The sequence below is a fragment of the Arachis duranensis genome, chromosome 8 (genome assembly GCF_000817695.3).
Source record: "Arachis duranensis cultivar V14167 chromosome 8, aradu.V14167.gnm2.J7QH, whole genome shotgun sequence".
Lineage (NCBI taxonomy): Eukaryota > Viridiplantae > Streptophyta > Magnoliopsida > Fabales > Fabaceae > Arachis > Arachis duranensis.
This window is the reverse complement of record NC_029779.3, coordinates 4,142,252-4,160,636: the sequence shown is the minus strand read 5'-3', so window position 1 is coordinate 4,160,636 and position 18,385 is coordinate 4,142,252. Positions and strand designations below refer to the sequence as shown.

The 18,385-nt window shown below is 36.2% G+C and overlaps 3 protein-coding genes across 6 annotated transcripts; 2 read left to right on the top strand and 1 right to left on the bottom strand.

The window, feature by feature from the left end:
• The first annotated feature begins 584 nt into the window (after positions 1-584).
• Positions 585-3,818, top strand: LOC107460232 (probable protein phosphatase 2C 27). The gene is made up of 4 exons (XM_016078577.3): positions 585-1,519; positions 1,747-1,941; positions 2,687-2,892; positions 3,149-3,818. Exons 1-4 carry the CDS (start codon positions 1,298-1,300, stop codon positions 3,699-3,701), a joined length of 1,176 nt encoding a protein of 391 aa, XP_015934063.1. The 5' UTR covers positions 585-1,297; the 3' UTR covers positions 3,702-3,818.
• Positions 3,819-3,908: 90 nt separating this feature from the next.
• Positions 3,909-5,906, bottom strand: LOC107460233 (uncharacterized). 2 transcript variants are annotated; one of them, XR_008002081.1, is made up of 10 exons: positions 5,706-5,906; positions 5,590-5,616; positions 5,431-5,510; positions 5,124-5,193; positions 4,977-5,025; positions 4,808-4,859; positions 4,658-4,682; positions 4,480-4,571; positions 4,034-4,247; positions 3,909-3,950 (listed from the first exon to the last, which is right to left on the bottom strand). XR_008002081.1 is itself a non-coding variant. In XM_016078579.3 (9 exons), the coding sequence occupies exons 1-9, from the start codon at positions 5,844-5,846 to the stop codon at positions 4,205-4,207; spliced, it is 579 nt and encodes a 192-aa protein (XP_015934065.1). In that variant the 5' UTR covers positions 5,847-5,906; the 3' UTR covers positions 3,982-4,204. The 2 variants fall into 2 exon arrangements, 1 of the variants encoding a protein (XP_015934065.1); XM_016078579.3 differs by lacking the exon at positions 3,909-3,950 and having other exon boundaries at positions 3,982-4,247.
• A 9,315-nt stretch (positions 5,907-15,221) lies between these two features.
• LOC107460239 (F-box/kelch-repeat protein At5g42350) lies at positions 15,222-18,325 on the top strand. Of its 3 annotated transcripts, XM_016078587.3 has the most exons (3): positions 15,222-15,384; positions 15,520-15,611; positions 16,219-18,325. In XM_016078587.3, exon 3 carries the CDS (start codon positions 16,310-16,312, stop codon positions 18,044-18,046), a length of 1,737 nt encoding a protein of 578 aa, XP_015934073.1. In that variant the 5' UTR covers positions 15,222-15,384; positions 15,520-15,611; positions 16,219-16,309; the 3' UTR covers positions 18,047-18,325. The 3 variants fall into 3 exon arrangements, with proteins under 3 accessions (XP_015934073.1, XP_015934074.1, XP_052108775.1); XM_016078588.3 differs by lacking the exon at positions 15,520-15,611 and having other exon boundaries at positions 15,243-15,484; XM_052252815.1 differs by lacking the exon at positions 15,222-15,384 and having other exon boundaries at positions 15,421-15,611.
• Positions 18,326-18,385: the final 60 nt, after the last annotated feature.

Sequence of the window (18,385 nt, the reverse complement as noted above, 5' to 3'; positions counted from 1 at the left end):
TTGATAAAAAACTACAAAAAATATATTTAATATAAAATCATTAAATTTTAAAGATAAAAAATTTAATTTTTTTAATCATATTTGTAATAAATTGTATAAAAATTCAGTTTCTAAAGTATTTTTTGAGAATACATTAAATTAGACATTTTTATTGCTTTTTAAAATTATTTGAAAACATTTTTGCTAATAATAAAATTTGAGTGCATCTTTGTCAATAATAAAATTATTCGAGTACATTTTTAGTAGTTTATTCTTTTAAAAAATATTATTTGTACACTAAAATTAATTATTATATATTTATATATAAATACATATATAATTTAATTTATTTTTAATATAAATTTAATATTTTAATATATATTTTATTTTAGTAGTTAATTTTTATAACTAATTTTAGTGTACATTAAATAATAAATATGACAATTATTTTTCTCGTGGCATATCTAACGGCTAGGACGCAATCCACACTACCCAATAGAAATCATCCACGTGTCCAAGTTGCACATCCACAGCAGCAGCAGTTTACCTGAAATCACCGGTACATAGCCATAGCTCCTATTGCCTAAAATCCAACCTCATTTTTTTTCTTGTTTTTCTTCCCTCTAATTTGTTTGTCTCTATCATCGCACACAGCAATATCAAAGTTCCAAGTGTGTTGTTATTTGTTCCATTCCACATCATCGTCATCATCATCAATTCATAATAATCTGGAAGCCAGGCTTGTTGTTTTTCAACAGTAGTTGTTGGATTTTGATTTGATTTTGATTTGATTTTCAACAGTAGTCTTCTCTCTTTTCTGGGTTGGGGTTAGGTGGCGTGACTTCTCACTCAATTCCTCTCTCTCTCTCTCTTTATCTTCCATTCCCTTGTGGACGCGATGCTTGCTTCTACAGCAAATTTCTGCTCTTTTTTTTAACCCACTCTTAATTCCCTCCATTTATTGTTCCCTTCCCTCACCTACTTCCGACGTCCACCTATTTATAATCCATTCTTTTACCTGATTCTAAGTTTAAGTCGCATTCTTTTCGATGATCCCAACTCAATTCCTTCCTCTCCCACTTGATATTTTACAACGAATCACTTTTTGTTCCTAATTTAGTTGATACCAAAAGTGTGGAACGTGGCAGAGTTTGAATTCACATATGATTCCATCATCCACCCAATTCACCTGATGATTAAATCATGATGACTTCTGTTTAACTTCGGTTTATATGAGTGAGTGGAAAATATACCTGGCATAGTTTTGTAGAAGATCATCTTATTAGGTTGTGAATCTAAGTAGCAATTGGTTTGGTATATGATTTCTGGAGGGACTATGCATGTGGGTATGGACTTTCCTCATCAATTTACTATGCTAGAAGGTGAAAATGATAAAGGAAATGTATTAGTTATGGAAGATGAGAAATCAGAAGATTTGAGTAATGTAAGACAAATGGCAAGGGGCAAACCTCCGCGCCACCTTGGCTCCGGCATGAGACATAGTATTAGCACCACTAGATTGGTTGCTGCACCAGATTTGGTAAAGTTTATGTTCCTCGTCACTAGTTGATATTGCTGGCTATGCTTAGGAGATTTCATTGTATTCTTGTAAATTTTTTTGTTTAATCAATCCTTTATCATTCATCTAGCTAAACTAACATGAATTAAATTGATCAGAAGATTCGTCCTTCTTTCTAGCAAAAGTATCATACTTTTGGAAAGCGCAGGTTATCTAATTTTGGCTGTTTTTCTCTCTTTTACTTAAAGAGTTTGGATGTGGAGGTTACAGGGTGCAAGTCATCTTCTGAAGACAACACAGAGTTTCTACCCATATTTCGGTCAGGAAGTTGTGCTGAAAAAGGACCTAAAGAATATATGGAAGATGAACATATATGCATAGATGATCTTATTCAGCATCTAGGTTCATCTTCAAATTTTCCTTTTACAGGAGCTTTCTATGGTGTAAGTGCGTTTTAATTTTACCTAACTTTACATGCATCTGCTATGATGATCTTAATACTGAGATTGTGTGTTTTATCGTCAAGTTATGTTTCCATAACCAATGATTTAGAATCCCTTGTTGCTTGATTCCTGTGAAATGAATTATGGCTAAAGCTCAATTTCCAACAAAATGTGACATTCTTGACTATAGGACAAATGAGTTATAGAGAGCTTCTTTTTCCCAATATATTTAGTTTTTATAGAAGGAAATTAAGACAAAGTAGATAGCGCAGACTAAGAAATGAATGCATCGTACAGATTACAGAATATGGGGGTACCACTAGCCGCTTTTGTGGAAAACAGGAAGTAGAATCTCACATTGGTGTTTTTTTTTTTTTAAAAAAAATTTACAGACAATTTGGTTATTTAATATGAATTCTAGATTAGTAATAAAGTAAATTCATGTAGCACAATTTGGTAAGTAGGAGGAGGTAAAATCTCTACATTAAACTATTAAAAATTTCTTAAGATTTTACAGATTGGTCTATGGACAAAGTTTGTGAATTGTGTGATGGGGCAACGGCACTTTTTTATCCTTATTGAGTGACCCTATACAATGAGGAAAGGCTGAGACTTTGTTGTACACTATTGTTTCTCCCACTGATTATACAAATGAGATTTAGAATATTTTTTGATTGCATATGTTGAACGATCACATAAAAAAAAGGAGAATTTAGTGTTGAACAATTCATTCATATTTATTCAGGTGTTTGATGGGCATGGAGGTACAGATGCAGCTTCTTTTATAAGAAATAACATCCTTAGATTCATACTTGAGGACTCCCATTTTCCAACTTGCGTGGCAAAGGCAATTACAAGTGCTTTCTTGAAAGCTGATTATGCATTTGCAGATTCTAGTTCGTTAGATATCTCCTCTGGAACCACTGCTTTAACAACTCTTGTATATGGAAGGTAATTATCTTCATTTATGAATGAAGTTAGTTTCATCGATGTAGCAAGCTTTTGCTGCCTTTTTTCATATTGGCTGTTAGTTTCTTAAATTTTTATAACTAGATAGAAGTGGCATCTATTATTATTCATATCATATATGGGGAAATAAATCTGGGAACTTCTGTTCCTATTTGGAAAGGGAAGGCACGAGTGCATCTAGTTGCATGACATGTAACTAGATACCTCCCTCAAGTTGTGAAAATTTCATGTTTGACAGGACCATGATGGTCGCCAATGCCGGGGACTGTAGAGCTGTACTGGGGAGGCGAGGTAGAGCGGTCGAGATGTCAACAGACCAGAAACCAAATCGTATTTCAGAGAGGCTGAGGATTGAGAGGCTTGGTGGTGTAGTATACGATGGATACTTGAACGGGCAGCTGTCGGTTTCCCGTGCTCTAGGAGACTGGCACATGAAAGGTCCCAAGGGCTCTGCATGCCCTCTGAGCGCAGAACCTGAGTTGCAAGAAATCAACCTGAGTGAGGACGACGAGTTCTTGATAATGGGTTGTGATGGATTATGGGACGTGATGAGTAACCAATGCGCTGTGACAATGGCAAGGAAAGAATTAATGATACATAATGATCCTGAAAGGTGTTCAAGAGAGCTGGTCAGAGAGGCTCTTAAGCGCAACTCTTGTGATAACTTAACAGTGATCGTGGTGTGTTTCTCACAAGATCCTCCTCCAAGAATAGAGACACCACCTTCTCGAGTCAGAAGGAGCATATCTGCAGAAGGCCTCAATTTACTCAAGGGTGTATTGGACTCTTAGGTTTTATATACTCTATAAGACTATAACATTCCCGCGTAGCATTTGTCTGTACAAATTAGATAACTGGTTTCTACTTTCTGTGTTACATAGATTAAATACAACACTGATATTCCTTTCTTTTTGGGAATGACTGTAGCTTAGCTAAACGCTTCCACAATGAATATTTATTTTTATTTAAAGGGTATTCTTGATTTGTTTAATCCAAAATAGCTCTCAACAATCCTGGCATTAGGCATCTATAGTATCTCTCTGAAATAGAAATTGTTAAAAGGGGAAAAGATAGATGTTAAAAAGTGCAGTGCACAATATCGAAGTCATAATTTAGTCATTACTTGATTGGAGTCCGATCCACCAACTCACTGATAAAAGTTTCTTTTTGTTTTGAGAAAAAAAATGTCCCAGCAGCTTCAACTGGGAAAAGGACATCATCAATTTTGAGATGCATCGTATATAATTTAACAGATCAAAAGCAGATAGTTTGAACCTTCCTGTTATCCAGGGTTTCAGAGCTCTCCATTACCATTATCCTCTCCCTTTTCTGAAATACTGCATGAAAATACAGCATTTATCAGTTTATCAGTTATTAAATATCAAAGTCACCTACTGAAATTGGGGTGAATTATAAGCTCCCACATTTTGAAATTAGATATTACTGCTCCCTCTTAAGAGTTTATGTCCATGATCTTTAGAAGATTGAACTTGCTTGGACACCCCATTGCCCATTTTACATAAGTAAATCGCTAAGACAGTAAATTCCTATTATTATATTTGACGTTACCTCCTTTGACTGCAGTGTTTGCTCAAATCTTGACAAAGAACTTTGCTCACTTCTCCCACTTTAACGGATCCTTTCTTTATCAACTCAGCAAACTGCAAAGTTTGGCATCATTAGAAATAGTGCATCTCTACCACATAATGCAGATACAGCTGAGAAGAATTCAAACAGGAAAATTCACCTCATCTTCTGTTTCTTCAAGCAATCTGGTCAGAGTACACACATATGGTTAGGGCACAACTGTGTTGCAAAAGCTAAAGGCAAAAAATTCATCCCATGAATATCCCTGTTAAAAAATAGTAGCAGGGTTATAAAACTATGTGCCTCTTACCTTCCACAATAAGTAGATATATCCTTTGCATATGCCTTGGCTTCTTGCTTATCTGTGAAGAGAAAGAATATGGTTGTTCAGGAAACTCTTGTAATCTAAGTAGTAAAGTAATAACAAATGGTCATCAAAAGAAGAACAACTCACAAAAACTTATTCTCAAAGTACATACTTGAGAGTAATTCCCAACTAACAACTTTGTACCATTCATTTGTATCATCCTGCAAAATATAGATCGAAACAGAACACTGATGATAACATCCATTGTAGAAAATATAAGTAGCCACAGAATCAAGCATTGGAACAGAGAAGAAGGAACCTTGAGTGTGTAGTCTTGCATCTTATCACAAAGATCGTCAAGGAGTTCAACTACTCTAAGCTCGCTAACTCTGTTTTGCACAAAATTAAACAGTTTAATTCACAATTTAAGAGACGTTTGTTTGTTTAATTGTTGGAGAGATCAACATAGATAGATAGATAGATAGATGAAACCACTAATTGTTTGAAGAAACGAAATGACCAAAACCTTGAACCAAATGTATCAGTTATGAAGTCAAGTTTCGAATCCTTATATGATCTATGAATGAATAAATGAAGCTAAAGAAAGTAGGTAGGTGAAAAAAAACCTATAATCAATAAGTTTGCCCTGACGCTGGCCCTTGGAATCCAAGCGGTGACGCATATCCAAATGATTCCGCGGCTTCTCCTACTCAATCATTTACTGTGAAATTAACAAGGAAAAAAATGTTTGAATTCGGATGGGAACAAAAAAGGTGTGGTGTTACCTTGGAGAGCTCAAACTCTAGCTCCCCCTGCACACACAAAAAGGAAAGGGTAAGATCCAAGATCCAAGATCCAAAAACAGAAAGAGATTAAATGAGCAATCGGATTCAATGCATACGGCGACAGCTCTACAGGCGGCGCATTTGTCATCGATGGCATCGGAAAGAGCAAATATGCCAGCGACCACCAACACCAACAGCCAAAGTGCCGCCACTGACATTGACCGAAACCTTTCCTTCTCCATCGTCTTCTTTACCATCCACACCAGCTGCGTAGCGCCTTATGCGTAATTTCCTATAGCTTTTCCCCAAATTCCCACACTGTTAATACTTAAAATAGTATTAAAAGTTAAATGAATGATAAGATTTACTCAATGTAAATTGGTAATGCTTGGTAGTAAGGTGGAGGGTGATTTTTTTTTCTCATTAAAGAAATTTTCTTTAATTAATTAACTGATAAATAAAACATTTTTAAGTTTTTGTTAGAATTTAATTTTAATATATTGATATAAAGAGTTATACAAAATTATCTAACTACATTCACATATTTAAATATTTTTTAGATAATAAATTTAAAAATTTAATTACTTTTACAAATGTAATAATATCATGGTTTTGAAAATTAAATTGGATTGGCCGGTCAGATCGATCTAATTGCAAAGCAAACACAAATACCATTCGATTTACTATAAAAAACCATCGATTCCAAAATTGTATGTAAATTGTTGAACCGACCAGTTTTTAAATGGTTGAATCGAATCAAAATCTGGCCGCTTTCGACTACACCAGCAAAGCGCGTCGTTCTATGAAAAATAAAAAATACAGAAATTAAAAAAAACTCTCAATTTCCTAATTTCTTCTCATCTGGACGATTGTTGTCGTTTATGGTAGAAAAAAAGAAGAAAAAGAAAAGACAGAGATAGATTTGACAGGCAGAACAATAAAAATGACTGTGACAAAGGAAAGACATAGATCAAAGACAGCAGATGTGATAGTAAAAAAAGGCGGGCCAAGTGTGGCACAAGCAGAGGAACCACTAGGAAGTAAAAACATAGAGGTAAAAAAGAATGAGCTGATCATATGTTGAAGGAGAAGGAAAAGGCTGGATTATACCATCATTGTCTTGTTACCGCTGCTAGTTTTTTCTTTTTCTTTGGTCATTCAACCGCTACTAGACTACTCGTTCAATTTTCTATTGCCATTAAGAAGTATTCACTAAGGTTACTTAATGTGCATTTGGTTTGTATTTTCATCTTCTGTTTTTATTTTCAGTATTTTTTGTTTTTTAAATTTTGTGAAAGAAAAGTAAAAACAGTAAAAATAATAAAATCTTATTTTCTATTTTCACATTCTATTTTCACCAGACTTGGTTTTTAGGTATTATTTTTTTTTTTGTTTTAGGTCAGTGCTACCGTGTAAAAAGAAGAAAATTTCTACACCTAAGAAACTATCGTGGCTACATTTTGAGATAGATGCGTGGGTATCTATTTCACTATAATGGTTCAGCAAGTAGTCATAATTGATTTGATATACGGTAAATTTTTACACGCGACTTTCCAGATGAGGCGCTCGTGACGCCGGCATTGTTGTCGGCATATGGATTGGCCACGTGTGCTTTGTTGATACAATCATTGATGCATTGAGGTGTAACTCGTTACCTTAACGGGGGTATATCCGGTGTGTTAGTTATTGAAAATTTGACCCCTATGATTAAGGCCATTTCAGAAAATGTACATGTTAGAGTTGACACGTGTAAATAGTTTTATTTTGACATTGGGCTTATGAAGTGGGCTAAAATTGGGGTTGGGTTTTTGTTTATTCTGTTACGAGTGTAAGTTGGGTTACATTTGTTTATGGTTGCTACGGACAAGATGAGATTACAGTAGGCTGGGCCTAAAGTGTGTTGATTTGTTTTAAAAGTTTAGGGTTAACATGCTTGAATTTTTTTTAATAAGAAACAACATTAGAAATATATGTTACTAAAGGAATTTCCGTTTATGTAGAACGAGGCATTGTCATAAATGGTTTGCTAACGTTGAAGTGGTAGCCGAAGCAGGGCAATATAGTTGAGGCTTCCTGAACCCAGGAAAGAACTAGTCATTTCGCAGCTATTTGTGCCCCAGACATACTAGAGGAGAGGTAGTGTGAGATAGACGATAAAATGCAATGCTATATGTTCTTCGCTGTCACGAAGGGGAGGCGAACAGGAGTGTACACAAGTTGGGAAAACGCCAGGGAGTAGATTATGGACTTCACTTTCCCTGAGTACCATTGCTTTAGCAAGCTACCAACAAGATGTTTTAGCATTCAATGTAAGATTGCATTCCATTGCTGTTGAGAATGCTGCCACTCTTTAAATGATGGGATATTTATGCGAAGGTAGAGGGAATGAGAAAGGGGACAAGGAATGTGGGAATAGCTGGCCACGACTGGTGGTCTCTTGTAAGTTTTTAACATGCAGGTTTATTTTTCATTTTTGGAGCACCTTAATTGTTTATCAAAAGAGGGGTCAATTTACTTAACAAGTTTTCATTCCAGGTTGGGTTTTGATGAGTCGTAGAATTGTGGATGCAGGGCTTCCAGTGATCCCAGAGGAGGAGGTCAATGGTGATTTTCCTATACTGAATAGCATGGAAGAACTTTTGGTGAAGCTATACTACAAGTCTGAAATCCTTGGGCCATGTTTCTTTAAGCAAGAAAGATATCTCAGTGATGCAGGCCCCTTCTATGGTTTTATGGTGGTGCTTCTTGGGCAGCCATACGAAGTTGAAATGAGTGCGAAAGGTCATTTTTCAATGGTGGAGAAGGTGGCGCACAAAGAAGCAGCTCTAAAGATGGTTAGTAAAGTCCTAGATATGACTAGTAAGGAAGTTAAAGACTATAACTACTTTAAAGTGAAGATGCTACGTGTGACTAACAACACACTTCGAGCGAAGGTTGGCCAATTGGAAGAAGATTATGAAAATTTGATGGCAAATTACCAGGTAGCTGTGAATGCTCGTTGGTACACGAAATCGTGAGTTCACACTTTTTTCACAACTCCGCGCAGCTGACCAGCAAGTGCACTGGGTCGTCCAAGTAATACCTTACGTGAGTAAAGGTTGATCCCACGGAGATTGTCAGCTTGAAGCAAGCTATGGTCATCTTGTAAATCTCAGTCAGACGGATTCAAATGGTTATGAGGTTTTGATGATAAAAAAAAGAAATAAAACATAAAATAGGATAGAGATACTTATGCAATTCATTGGTGGGAATTTCAGATAAGCGTATGGAGATGCTTTGTTCCCTCTGAGCCTCCGCTTTCCTATTGTCCTCATCCAATCATACGTACTCCCTTCCATGGCAAGCTGTATGTTGGTGGATCACCGTTGTCAATGGCTACCATCCATCCTCTCAGTGAAAATATGTCCGCTACGGTTTCCCGCTTGGCTAATTAGCTGTCGGTTCTCGATCGTGTCGGAATAAAATCCATTGATCCTTTTGCACACTGTCACTGTGCCCAACAGTCATGAGTTTGAAGCGCGTCACAGTCATCCCATCCCAAATCCTACTCAGAATATCACAGACAAGGTTTAGACTTTTCGGATCTCAAGAATGCTGCCAATTGATTCTAGCTTATACCACGAAGACTCTGATATCACGGAATGGAAGGCTCTCAAGCTCTTGCAGATAGAACAGAGGTGGTTGTCAGGCACGCGTTCATAAAGGAGGATGATGATGAGTGTCACGGATCATCACATCCATCAAGTTGAAGTACGAGTGAATATCTTAGAACAAGAATAAGCGTGAATTGAATAGAAAAACAATAGTACTTTGCATTAATTCATGAGGAACAGCAGAGCACCACACCTTAATCTATGAGGTGTAGAAATTTCACCGTTGAAAATACATAAGTGATAAAGGTGGCATGGACGAATGGCCAGCCCCCAAAATGTGATCAAGAGATCAAGTGATCCAAAAGTAGTCTCAAAAATGATCTAAAAATATGAATACAATAGTAAAAAGTACTATTTATACTAAACTAGTAAACTAGGTTTACAGAAAATGAGTAACTAAGTGTAGATGGTGCATAAATCCACTTCCGGGGCCCACTTGGTGTGTGTTTGGGCTGAGCATTGAAGCTTTCACGTGCATAGGCTCTTCTTGGATTTTAAACGTCAGTTTTGGTGCTAGTTTGGGCGTTTAACTCCAACTTTGGTGTCAGTTCTGGCGTTTTACGCCATAAAAGGGTCTCTGGTGGGCGTTTGGTCGCCAGTTTGGGCCATCAAATCTCGGTCAAAAGTATGAACTATTAACGTTGCTGGATCTACTTTCTAACACAATTGAGAGCGCGCCAATTGGGCTTCTGTAACTCCAGAAAATCCACTTCGAGTGCAGGGAGGTCAGAATCCAACAGTATCTTCAGTCCTTTCTCAGTCTTTGAATCAGAGTTTTGCTCAGATCCCTCAATTTCAGTCAGAAAATACCTGAAATCACAGAAAAACACACAAACTCATAGTAAAGTCCAGAAATGTGATTTTGCATAAAAACTAATAAAAATATATTAAAAAGTAACTAAAACATATTAAAAACTATGTAAAAATAATGCCAAAAAGCGTATAAATTATCTTCTCATCACAACACCAAACTTAAATTGTTGCTTGTCCCCAAGCAGATGAAAACAAAATAGGATAAAAAGAAGAGAATATATAATAAATCTCACAATATCAATGAAACTTAGTCCCAGTTAGATGAGCGGGGCTAGTAGCTTTTTGCTTCTGAACAGTTTTGGCATCTCACTTTATCCTTTGAAGTTCAGAATAATTGGCATCCATTAGGAACTCATAATTTAGATAGTGTTATTGATTCTCTTAGTTCAGTATGTTGATTCTTGAACACAGATACTTTATGAGTCTTGGCCGTGGCCCTAAGCACTTTGTTTTCCAGTATTACCACCGGATACATAAATGCCACAGACACATAACTGGGTGAACCTTTTCAGATTGTGACTCAGCTTTGCTAAAGTCCCCAGTTAGAGGTGTCCAAAGTTCTTAAGCACACTTTTTTTGCTTTGGATCACGACTTTAACCACTCAGTCTCAAGCTTTTCACTTGGACCTTCATGCCACAAGCACATGGTTAGGGACAACTTGATTTAGCCGCTTAGGCCAGGATTTTGTTCCTTTAGGCCCTCCTATCCACTGATGCTCAAAGCCTTGGATCCTTTTTTATCCTTACCTTTTGGTTTAAAGGGTTATTGGCTTTTTCTGCTAGCTTTTTCTTTCTTCTTTTTTTTCTCTTTTTTTTCTTTATTTTTCGCAATTTTTTTGAAATGTTTTTTTTTCGCAAGCTTTTTCTTTTTCACTGCTTTTTCTTGCTTCAATAATAAATTTCATGATTTCTCAGATTATCAATAACATTTCTCTTTGTTCATCATTCTTTCAAGAGCCAACAATTTTAACATTCATAAACTTCACTATAAAAAATATGCATTGTTCAAGCATTCATTCAGAAAACAAAAAGTATTGCCACCACATCAAAATAATTAAACTAATTTCAAGATAAAATTTGGAATTTATGTACTTTTTGTTCTTTTGTAATTAGAAACATCTTTCATTTAAGAAAGGTGAAGGATTCATGGAATTATTCATAGCTTTAAGACATAGACACTAGACACTAATGATCATGTAATGAAACTAAAACATAGACAAACATAAAGCATAAAAAAATCGAAAACAAAAAAACAAATAACAAGGAAATTAAAGAACGGGTCCACCTTAGTGATGGCGGCTAGTTCTCCTTCTTGAAGATCCTATGGAGTGCTTGAGCTCCTCAATGTCTCTTCCTTGCCTTTGTTGTTCTTCCTTCATGGCTCTTTGGTCTTCTCTAATTTCATGGAGGATGATGGAATGCTCTTGGTGCTCCATCTTTTGTTGCTCCATATTGGAACTCAAATCTCCTAGAGAAGTGTTGAGTTGTTCCCAATAGTTGTGTGGAGGAAAATGCATCCCTTAAGGTATCTTAGGGATTTCTTGATGAAGGACTTCCTCATGCGTTTGTTGAGGTCCATGAGTGGGCTCTCTTGTTTGCTCCATCATCTTTTTAGTGATGGGCTTGTCCTCTTCAATGAGGATGTCTTCCTCTATGACAATTCCAGCTAAATTGCATAGGTGATAGATGAGATGAGGGAAGGCTAATCTTGCTAAAGTAGAAGGTTTGTCAGCAACCTTGTATAGTTCTATAGGTATGATCTCAAAAACTTCCACTTTCTCTCCAATCATGATACTATGGATCATGATAGCCCGACCCACAGTTACTTCAGACCGGTTACTAGTAGGAATGATGGAGCGTTGGATGAACTCCAACCATCCTCTAGCCACAGGCTTAAGGTCAAGCCTTCTTAGTTGAACCGGCTTGCTTTTGGAGTCTCTCTTCAATTGAGCTCCTTCTACACATATGTCCATGAGGACTTGGTCCAACCTTTGATCAAAGTTGACCTTTCTAGTGTAGGGGCATGCATCTACTTGCATCATTGGCAAGTTGAATGCCAACCTTATATTTTTTGGACTGAAATCTAAGTATTTCCCCCGAACGATTGTGAGCCAATTCTTTGGGTTCGCGTTCATACTTTGATCATGGTTCTTTGTGATCCATGCATTAGCGTATAACTCTTGAACCATTAATATTTCAACTTGTTGAATGGGATTGGTGAGAGCTTCCCATCCTCTTCTCCTAATCTCATGTCGGATCTCCGGATATTTGCTCCTTTTGAGCTTGAAGGGGACCTCGGGGATCACCTTCTTCTTGGCCACAACTTCATAGAAGTAGTCTTGATGGACCTTTGAGATGAACCTCTCCATCTCTCATGACTCGGAAGTGGAAGCAATTGCCTTCTCTTTCCTCTTCCTTGAGGTTTCTCCGGCCTTAGGTGCCATTAATGGTTATAAAAAATTAAAAAGCAAGGCTTTTTCACACCAAACTTAAGAGGTTTGCTCGTCCTCGAGCAAAAGAAGAAAGAAGAGAGTAGAAGAAGAAGAAAAGTGGGAGATGGGGGCTTGAGAGGGTTCGGCTAAGGGGGGTGTTGAGTGTATGTGATATGTGAAAATGAAGGAGTAAGGAGGGGTATTTATAGGGTAAGAGAGGGAGTTAGTTTGTGTGAGAAGAGGTGGGTTTGGGAGGGAAATTGTTTGAATTTGAGTGGGTGGGGGGTAGGTGGATGTGAGTGGTAAAGAGAATATGGGGAAGAGGGTAAGATTTGATAGGTGAGTGGTGTTTTGGGTAGAGTGTTATGGAGAAGTATGAAGAGGAGAGAGAATGAGGTGGGGTAGGTGGGGATCCTGTGGGGTCCACAGATCCTGAGGTGTCAAGGATTTTTCATCCCTGCACCTTTTTAGCATTAAACGCCCTCTATGTGCCATTTCTGGCGTTTAAACGCCAGGCTGATGCCCTATTCTGGCATTTAAACGCCAGTCTGCTGTCCTTTTCTAGCGTTTAAACGCCAGCTGCCTGCCAGTTCTGGCTTTTAAACGCCCAGAATGGTGCTAGGATGGGCGTTTAAACGCCCATTTTTATACTTTTACTGGTGTTTAAACGTCAATTTTCCTGCCAGTTCTGGCATTTAAACGCCATACTACTGCCCTTTTCTGGCGTTTAAACGCCCATAAAGGTGCCAGGCTGGGCGTTAAACGCCCATTTGGTATCCTTATTGGCGTTTAAACGCCAATAAGTGCTTCCTCCAGGGTGTGCTATTTTTTATGCTGTTTTTTATTTTGCTTTAATTTTTGCAGTTGTTTTTGTGACTTTACATGATCATCCTCCTAAAGAAAACATAAAATAACAATGAAAAATAAAATAAAATAAAAGAGTAATTAATATAGATAAATAAAATTGGGTTGCCTCCCAATAAGCACTTCTGTTTGACTCTGTACTGAGAGAAGCTTTTCATGCTTCTTCTCTATGTTTACAGAAGAAGATCCTTAAGCCTTAAATACACGAAAACGAAATATTCTATTTTTTATTGGTACTAACAACCTATACCCAACTTTTCCAATCTTCTTTGTCACATTAGCACTTATCCTCGTCATTATTAGGTTCTTTAACTCAGACGGAGAACTTGAACAATGAGTGTGTAAAAAGATAGAATTATCATACTCAAATACAACCCTATCATCATTATTTCTCATGTGACAATTAGAATATACACTCACCAAAATATATTTATCATTAGTCATTTTTACTAAATTTATTGAAAGTATGGAGAAGAAGAATGAAAAAAGAGTGAATTGTTTATGAGAAAGGCTAATACTTGCAGTTCCTTTGTAGCTGGTTTAAATTTATTGCACTTTGCAGTATAAATGAACTAATTATGGACATATCTCATTTACCGTGTGTCTGAATTGATTTAACACATATTTATTTATGTTGTAAACGAGATATATATAATTCGTTGTCTCTCACATTTCACGAGTGCAGCTGCTTTATTAGTTAAAAATATGTATTTTATATCATTTTAGTATAATAACTAATTCATTTACGCTGTAAATGAGATAAATAAAAATATAAATTATGTTCAAAATATCTATATTTGCAAATAAATTATTTATTTTAAAAAAATCCCATATTAGTAGTCTCTAGCCAATAGACACGCTAATGTGACTTATTATATAAAAAAAGAAATTAAAAGAAAAAAAAATAAAACGCTAGTTTAATATTAAGTAAATACCCATTTAAAGTATGTGAAGATGATTGATATCTATTAGATAATTTGTTAGATGATTTAAGATTATTTAATATAATACATATTAACCTTTTAGTTATTGCTTTTGTTCTAAATTCATTTTTTAAGCTTAAAAAATTTTAGGATTTTGGTTTAATAATTGAGTTTTATATCAAATTTCAAGAAAAGTATTACATTTTGATAGCAATAAAGAACCAGTAATAATATTTCCTTTTTATTCGACTTAATAACAACCTAATAATTTCACTTTATGAGTTTAATGAATTATATTATAACCATCATTCTTTTTAATAAAAATGTTACGATATTAATTATATATACGTCTAAGGAAATAAAATATGTGAAAAATAAATAATTTACTATTCTAGAATCAATTAAACGGCAAATCATAATTTCAGAATTATGATCAATTTTATAACATATGACACATACACTATTTTAAATGTGACATTAGAGTATAATTTTTAACATAATATCTATTATAATCTATACTAACTTGAGTTATTAAAGATATATTTTCACCATAAAAAATGAAAAAAAAATGAATTACGACAATTTTCTATTTTCAATTTGTTTTTTGATAATTTTTTTAAGATAATTTTTTAATTTAAAAAGTCATAAAATACTTCTAGATGCTTTTATATAAAATTATTTTTATACGAATAATCACTTAATAATAAATAATACTCACACAAAAATAAAAATTAATATTATTAAAAAATAAAAATAAAATTTATTTTTATATATATTTTTATTTTTAATATTTTTATCCTATTTAATAAAATTAACAACGAAATAAAATTGAGACAATTTTAAAATATTAAGAATTTATATAAAACTATTAAAATATTACAATTTTAAAATTTATCGAAAACAATAGGAAAAAAAAGAATACTTTACTCTAAAACAAAAATGAGGGGGTAAAGAAAAGAGAAAGGAGAGATTGAAGGGGCTGGATGAAGGGTGGTGGTTCGCTTTTTAGTGAGTGGTGAAGTCGCTTTACTAAATTCCCGTCTCCACCAACTAACCTGCTCCTCATCCAATGTCTTTTTTTCATTTCTTGACTCCCCTAATCTCACTAATGTATGTTCTTCTTTTTCTCTTTATTTATTTAATATTACTATTATTCTTCTGCTTTCTTCTTCGGTTCTTCCTAATCGTAGAGGTTCCATGAAAACAAAAGGTAAAGTTGTTTTCTTTTCTGTGTTGATGTGGTAGGTACAAGTACAACATGACCATTTTAATTGGACTCTCGAATTCGTGATTCCTTCCCCCACCTCTTTCTCTCTCTTTCTCAATTGCATTGCAATGTAAGTCTTCTCTTTCCCCTTTCGTTCTCTTCTTTTTTCACACTTTCTTCTGCTTTGGAAATTCTGTGAACGTTTGTTTCCGTTGTGCACAAGATTAGATTTATCCAACCACAAAAGTCGCATGGATATGTGAACTCAATTTATTTCCTTCTCAAGATTTCAGTTTGCGGTGTTTTTTGTTGTGTTGTGTTAGGTATCAGTCACTGTTCACACTCATCTTTCACTCTCACTCACTGCTACCTCTTTTCTTCCTCAAGTTCATCTCTTTATTCTTATTATTTTATTTCTTTTTCAATTTCCACATAGATTTGCAATTTTCACCCTATGTTTCCTCTTCCCTTCTGGATCTGGGTTCATTCACTGCCTTCCAAGGAAATTTCCGTTTTTTATTCATAATTTTTGTTAGAAAAAGGTATATTTTAAGGATCGTTCTTGTTTTTTCATCTCTGCAACTCTTGATGGGGTGTAGCAAGTGTTTTTAACGGAGAAATGCTTTGTTATGTGTGGAACGTTAACTTATAGAGCATTAATAATGTATGTGTGGTGTTGCAGTTGGTGATTGTGATTCTAATTTATTGTGTTTTTTCTTTCTTGAGATGAATCATAGAAGGCGAGCTTGTGTGCTATTCTAGAACGCAAGTTTCAAGATAGCTATGGGGCTTGTATTTTTTCTTGTGAAAAATTAGTGAGTGAGCATAATGTTTTCTGAAGGATTGGGGGCAGACGAATCCCTTTGTCAAGATGTCCAGAGTTTGAGCGTGTCCAAGCGTCTTGTGAGGAGTGTCAGCCAGAAGCTGAGAAAGAAGAATAACAGAAGTGCGGGGGAAGAAGATGATGATCTGAAGGGTGTTGCTTTGAGATGCCTAACTCTGTACAGTCGAGGTGGGGGCTGCAAGGTAGGCGCCGACACCAGTGATGAATTCAGTGATTCAAATGGTAGGAGGAGATCGAGTGCCAGTGAAGAGGGTAGGGGATATAAACCTATTTGTGGCCCTGAAGAAACTGCCGTGGATTGTTTCTCGTATGGGGTGAGGGACATATTTTGGCGGAGACACTCTAGAAAGAATTCTGAAATTGAAGAATTGGCTGCAAATACTAGAATGCATATCTTTCTCCCGGACGATGTTCTGGAAATGTGTTTGGTCCGGCTCCCGTTGACAAGTCTCATGAATGCTCGCCTTGTGTGCAAGAAATGGAGGGCATTGACTACCACTCCTAGATTCCTCCAAATGAGAAGAGAGGGTTCATATCAAAATCCATGGCTGTTTCTGTTTGGTGCAGTTAAAGATGGCTTTTGCTCTGGGGAGATACATGCATTGGATGTGTCTATGAATCAATGGCATAGGATAGATGCCGAATACCTAAGGGGAAGGTTCTTGTTCTCTGTTGCCAGTATACAGGATGATATCTTCATTGTTGGAGGATGTTCTAGCTTGACCAGCTTTGGGAGGGTGGATAGGAGCTCATTCAAGACGCACAAAGGGGTGGTCGTATTTAGTCCCTTGACGAAGTCTTGGCGTAAAATACCATCTATGAAATATGGAAGATCAGTTCCTATATTAGGAGTTTCTGAGGTCAGTTCAGATTTCCCAACATGTCAAGGTCATCAAAGCCGGCAGGATAGACGTCCAAGATCAAGGATCGGTGGGGTGTCGGACGTCTACGAGGATCCTCATAAGCTCTCAATGAGACGTCATTGCAGATCTTCTTTCAATGAGAGTGAAGCTTCATCTGTTACCAGTAGAAGGACATACAAATTCCTTAGACAAAAGAGTGATCATTCAAGTTCAAAGGGAAGTAGAAGAGTTTTGCTGATAGCTGTAGGAGGTCTGGGATCATGGGACGAGCCTCTGGACTCTGGAGAAATATATGATTCTGTATCAAATAAATGGACTGAAATCCAGCGATTGCCTTTTGATTTTGGGGTTGCATGTTCTGGAATTGTTTGTGGCAAGATGTTTTATGTTTATTCCGAGACGGACAAGCTTGCGGCTTATGATGTTGAACGGGGATTCTGGATATCAATTCAAACCTCTCCATTTCCGCCGCGTGTTCTTGAATACTACCCCAAACTTGTATCTTCCGATGGCCGTCTTTTCATGCTATCTGTGTCCTGGTGTGAAGGGGATGGTCAAATCGGGCGCCGGAACAAGGCTGTTAGAAAATTATGGGAGTTAGATCTCATGTATCTTACCTGGACTGAAGTCTCAGTGCATCCTGATGCCCCAATGGATTGGAATGCAGTATTTGTGGCAGACAAAAGCCTTATTTTTGGGATAGAGATGTTCAAGATATTTGGTCAGGTGTTGGATTTTTTCACTGTATGTGATGTGTCTGATATGGCACGCTGGCACCATATTTCAAGGAATCATGTCACTCATGAGCTGGATGCTTCTTCTTGCTTGACCAAAACTGTGGCAGTGCTACATCTTTGAAATCCTTAGCTTACATGCATGCATTTCTACTTTGTATTTGGCTGCACATAATTTTATACGGGCAAGTCTACTGAACTTTGCAGGTTCTCTGTTTCAGGGTTTCTTATGTACCTTATTTAATTCATTTCACACCAATCATAAAGTTGAATTCCCCCCTTTGGCTTTGCACTTGTATTTTTCTGCTATCCATCAAGTTCCTGGAATTATGTGTTTGTAAGATGAATTCTACTCTCTTTTATTCCTTGGTCTTCTTAATTCATTTATTAGTTCACCAATCAACCTCATTTTGTCTTTTAGTATCTGGCCTCAAGCATTAGTCATTTTCATAGGTAGGATGCT

Coding starts and splice junctions, on each gene's coding strand:
- LOC107460232 (XM_016078577.3), top strand. CDS start 1,298: ATGATTTCTGGAGGGACTATGCATGTGGGTATGGACTTTCCTCATCAA. Junction 1,942..2,686: donor TTACAGGAGCTTTCTATGGT/GTAAGTGCGTTT, acceptor ATATTTATTCAG/GTGTTTGATGGGCATGGAGG. Junction 2,893..3,148: donor ACAACTCTTGTATATGGAAG/GTAATTATCTTC, acceptor CATGTTTGACAG/GACCATGATGGTCGCCAATG.
- LOC107460233 (XM_016078579.3), bottom strand. CDS start 5,846: ATGGTAAAGAAGACGATGGAGAAGGAAAGGTTTCGGTCAATGTCAGTG. Junction 5,617..5,705: donor CCGCCTGTAGAGCTGTCGCC/GTATGCATTGAA, acceptor TTGTGTGTGCAG/GGGGAGCTAGAGTTTGAGCT. Junction 5,026..5,123: donor TGCAAGACTACACACTCAAG/GTTCCTTCTTCT, acceptor TATATTTTGCAG/GATGATACAAATGAATGGTA.
- LOC107460239 (XM_016078587.3), top strand. CDS start 16,310: ATGTTTTCTGAAGGATTGGGGGCAGACGAATCCCTTTGTCAAGATGTC.